The sequence below is a fragment of the Gavialis gangeticus genome, unplaced genomic scaffold (assembly GCF_001723915.1).
Source record: "Gavialis gangeticus isolate Ggan-Ray unplaced genomic scaffold, GavGan_comp1, whole genome shotgun sequence".
Classification (NCBI taxonomy): Eukaryota; Metazoa; Chordata; order Crocodylia; family Gavialidae; genus Gavialis; species Gavialis gangeticus.
This window is the reverse complement of record NW_017729019.1, coordinates 3,238,607-3,242,597: the sequence shown is the minus strand read 5'-3', so window position 1 is coordinate 3,242,597 and position 3,991 is coordinate 3,238,607. Positions and strand designations below refer to the sequence as shown.

Here is a 3,991-nt window from a genome sequence, read left to right as displayed (position 1 = left end):
GTAAGGTGGTCATCCAACCTCCTCTTAAAAACCCCCAGGGTGGGAGCCTGCACCACCTCACTTGGAAGCTGGTTCCAGACTCTAGCCGCCCTGACCGTGAAGTAGCGCCTCCTGATGTCCAACTTAAACCTTCCCTCCGCCAGCTTGTGACCATTGTTCCTGGTCACTCCTTGCGGCGCTCGGGGGAACAGGGACTGTTTAGTGTAATACGTTGTTGTGTTATATGTTATTATAATCTAATTTAGTCTAATACATTGTTGTTATCTAGGTGGCTACACTGGAGACATTTACTCCAACTCCAATTTGAAGAATAAAAATGATCTCTTTGAGTATAAGTTTGCAACTGGCCAATGGACAGAGTGGAAGACGGAAGGAAGGTAAGAAGTACCTTTCAGTCTCTACTTTTGAAAGGTGCATGGGCAGTTCCACAGGTAGTTACAGTGATAGGTACTAGGAAGTACTACCTCTCAAGTTGCAAAACATTTTCCATTATAACCTTTTGTTACTTGCTCAAGTCTTTCCACTTTCTTTCAGTGGGTTATATTGGAAAGTTTCTCAAAGTTATTTCATGTATTTCACTTCTGTGATAGTGAGGCAAATAAGATTTGTGTGTTGTTCTTCCCCCATAAATCTGCTTTTTCTCCAGTAGGGGTGTCATGAAGATGCCTGACCTCTTAAAGTTGATTAGACCAGGGGTTTTAAATTCACCCTGGGCTGAATCTGGACAGTGGGGACTCCTGTTAAGCTGGATCTATGGGACCAGTAGCAGCAGTGATGAGCCCCTGTGCCTGTGAGCAAGTAGGGTCAGCTCCACTATAGCTTAACCGTAAGGATTCCTTATTAAAGGCTGCATTTTTAAAGTGTTCTAAAATCCATGTTTTCATAGATTCATAGATTCATAGATTAAGGGTCGGAAGGGACCTAGTAGATCTTCTAGCCTGACCCCCCGCCAGGGCGGGAGAACAACAAAAAACCCCAAAAAGAGAAATGGGACTCAAACGAGTCCAGCCAGGTAGGCATCCAGCCTCTTCTTAAAGACCCCCAGGGTAGGGGCCAGCACCACTTCCCTTGGAAGTTGGTTCCAGCTCCTAGCCGCCCTAACCGTGAAGTAGTTTTTGCGGATGTCCAATCTATACCTCCTCTCCATCAGCTTGTGCCCATTACTCCTTGTTATGCCAGCGGGCGCTAGGGGAAACAGCGTCTCCCCCAAACCCTTCTGGTCCCCCCTAGTGAGTCTATAGACAGTCACCAGGTCCCCCCTTAGCCTTCTCTTGTGGAGGCTGAATAGGTTCAGGTCCCGCAGTCTCTCACTGTAGGGTCTGCCCTGTTGTCCCCGGATCATGCGGGTGGCCCTCCTCTGGACCCTCTCCATATTGTCCACATCCCTCTTGAAATGGGGCGCACAGAACTGGACACAATACTCCAGCTGTGGCCTGACCAGCGTCGCGTAGAGGGGGAGGATCACCTCCTTGGCTCTACTCGAGATGCACCTGTGGATGCACGACAAGGTCCGGTTAGCCCTGCCAACCATGACCTCGCATTGTCGGCCCATGTTCATCTTGGAGTCAATAATGACTCCAAGATCCCTTTCTGCCTCCGTGCTCTCGAGTAAGGAGTTCCCCATTGTATAAGTGTGCTGCTGGTTCCTACTGCCCAAGTGCAGCACCCTGCTAGCTTTAAAGCTAGTTTAAAGCAATGTTCTTTCTTGGGATGCCTAGAAATTTGATGCGCCTCATAGAAGTGTGGGATTGATTTATTTATCCAAATCTGGGGACATTTTGCCAGGAATTCCAAAGAGAGAAGCGAAAAACATCATTTCGTAAGATTGACAGCTTCTGCCTGGCTTTTTTGTGCATATCTGAAGAATTAACTAGTGGTTCTGATCATGCCCCAAGTACTCAGTGTTTACTTCAACACAACACCACTGCCTTTTTTGTGAAGCAGTATTAAAATGATATTCAAGAAATTTTGCCTGTGCAGATACGTGTCTAATGCCTGTAAGCAAAGTGGGTTACCAGGCTTTTGATACTGTCCCATGACAGTCTTATTACAAAGCTATAAAAAATATGGACAAAGTGAAAGTACTGTAAGATAGATACATCATGCTTGACAACTAATCATCAGTGGCTCAATGTCTAGTTGGGAGGAGGCATTAAGTGGGGTTCCTCAGGGGTCTGTCCCATGTCTGGTACAGAATGGAACTGAATGCCAGACACAACATCAAAGTTGGGGATGGTGCAGTGGATCTGAAGTCCAGCACTTCTTGATCTCAGATGTCTACGAAGAATATAGGAAAGGGACCATTTTACTAACAAGTTTTTTACTTCAGGTGTTGGACGTCAGAAAACCTAGTTGCACCATCACTTTCAGCTTGCCCCCCTGAGGCATTGCAGTTTTCAAGGCAATTTAATGTGCATGCAGGTTTTGGAATATCTTGGAAAACTTAAACCATGTTTGCTCAGTCTTTACTATGGAGTTGCTAGGTTTTTCAGAATTAAGTTGGAATCTAGAATCTACAGATGGAAAAGGGATTTAGTTTTCTTATCTGTGACCTGTTATAGTACATCTTTTTATGTAATCATCCTGCAGCAGAGAAACTTGAGGTTGGAGATTAGGAAGAACTTTCTTATTATGTGGGTGGTCAGGCTACTTGGAGAGGTTGTAGAATCTCTATCCGGTGAAATTTCCAAGAGCAGGTCAGACAGATGCTTGGCTGGGATGTTTTAGTCAGGAATGATCCTGCCTTGAGCAGGGGGCTGGACGAGACCTCATGAGGTCTCTTCCAGCCCTTCCTTCCTATGATCTGTAACCACATACTGTGGGGAGATCTGCTATTAACAGACAACAACAGTTCACTAAAACTTGAGGCATGCATTTTAGGGAATCCTTGCATAAATCTATGCTGTCTTGGCAACATAGAAACAGATAGCCTTTTCTTCCCCCCAAACTGCTTGATGCTAGGAGTGTTCATACATGTTGTAAGGGTATATCTAGCCTGAAGTGCAAATCTCTACCGATCAAACTGTTTATAACTTCTGCTGGGCAGGCAAGGTGGTAAGTTTTTTATTTTCCTGTTGTAGATTGCCAGTTGCAAGGTCAGCTCATGGTGCAACAGTGTATAGTGACAAACTGTGGATCTTTGCAGGGTATGATGGAAATGCTCGGTATGTACCAAATTGTCCTCTCCTAATCCTTTTTTTGTAACGTTTAGCCAGTCATTTATTTAGAATGCTTTTAAGAGATCCCGTTGCCCCCAAAGTGAAATGTAACTGTCCACATATGCCATGTAGCGTTACAAAATGTAACCCTACAAAGAAGTTCCTGTTTGAAAAGGTCTTTTTTTTTTGTAATCAATCTGCCAATTTGGTGGTGGATCTTTGTAGTGCTACAGACATCCTGAATGTGTGGCTGTTCCCTTTTTGTACTGCTATAAGGAAGCATACAGCAGTACAAAAGTGATGTGTTTATTAAGTAATGTGTTTTATAGGGACCCTGAAAAGTAATCCGTGTTCCAACCCTCCAAACTTTCTGAGATGATTCAGTATATTTTAGTGAATGGGAAAGGAAGGGCCTTCTGAAGCTGCTGAAAACCCACTGAACAAAGTAAGCACTTCATTACAAAGATGTAACTAGATTAAAGGAAGAACAGTATGTTTGGCCTTATTCCATGGTGAAATTTGTTACAGTTGATAGGGCTGTATCCTAAAATCTTCTAGTTTATAGGGCAGATGAAAAGTTCAGTAAGGATGCAGAACTAAGGGATTTAGAACTAATCCTTAAGCTTGGTTTTATTTCCCAGTGTGGGGTAGGTTTCAGTGCCCACCTATGCTCCTTTCAGCAGTCTGCCTGCTTATTTTCTTCCTGCCTCTTGGTGAGGATCAGAAGTTTCTTATGCTGACAGACCATCTCTTAAACTTCAGCGGTAGAATCTGGAAGATGGTATAGACCCTGAAGTTCCTTGACTGTTGCCCCCCCCCCCCCCCCCCCCCCC

General features: G+C 44.5%; 1 protein-coding gene across 1 annotated transcript in view; it reads left to right on the top strand.

Annotated features, from left to right (window-relative positions):
- The window catches only part of LZTR1 (leucine zipper like transcription regulator 1), a 64,603-nt gene that overhangs the window by 9,380 nt on the left and 51,232 nt on the right, over positions 1-3,991 (top strand). Inside the window, exons 5-6 of the mRNA XM_019513827.1 lie at positions 269-377; positions 3,081-3,164. Coding sequence (XP_019369372.1) covers positions 269-377; positions 3,081-3,164 — 193 coding nt within the window. The remainder of the gene's footprint in view (positions 1-268; positions 378-3,080; positions 3,165-3,991) is intronic.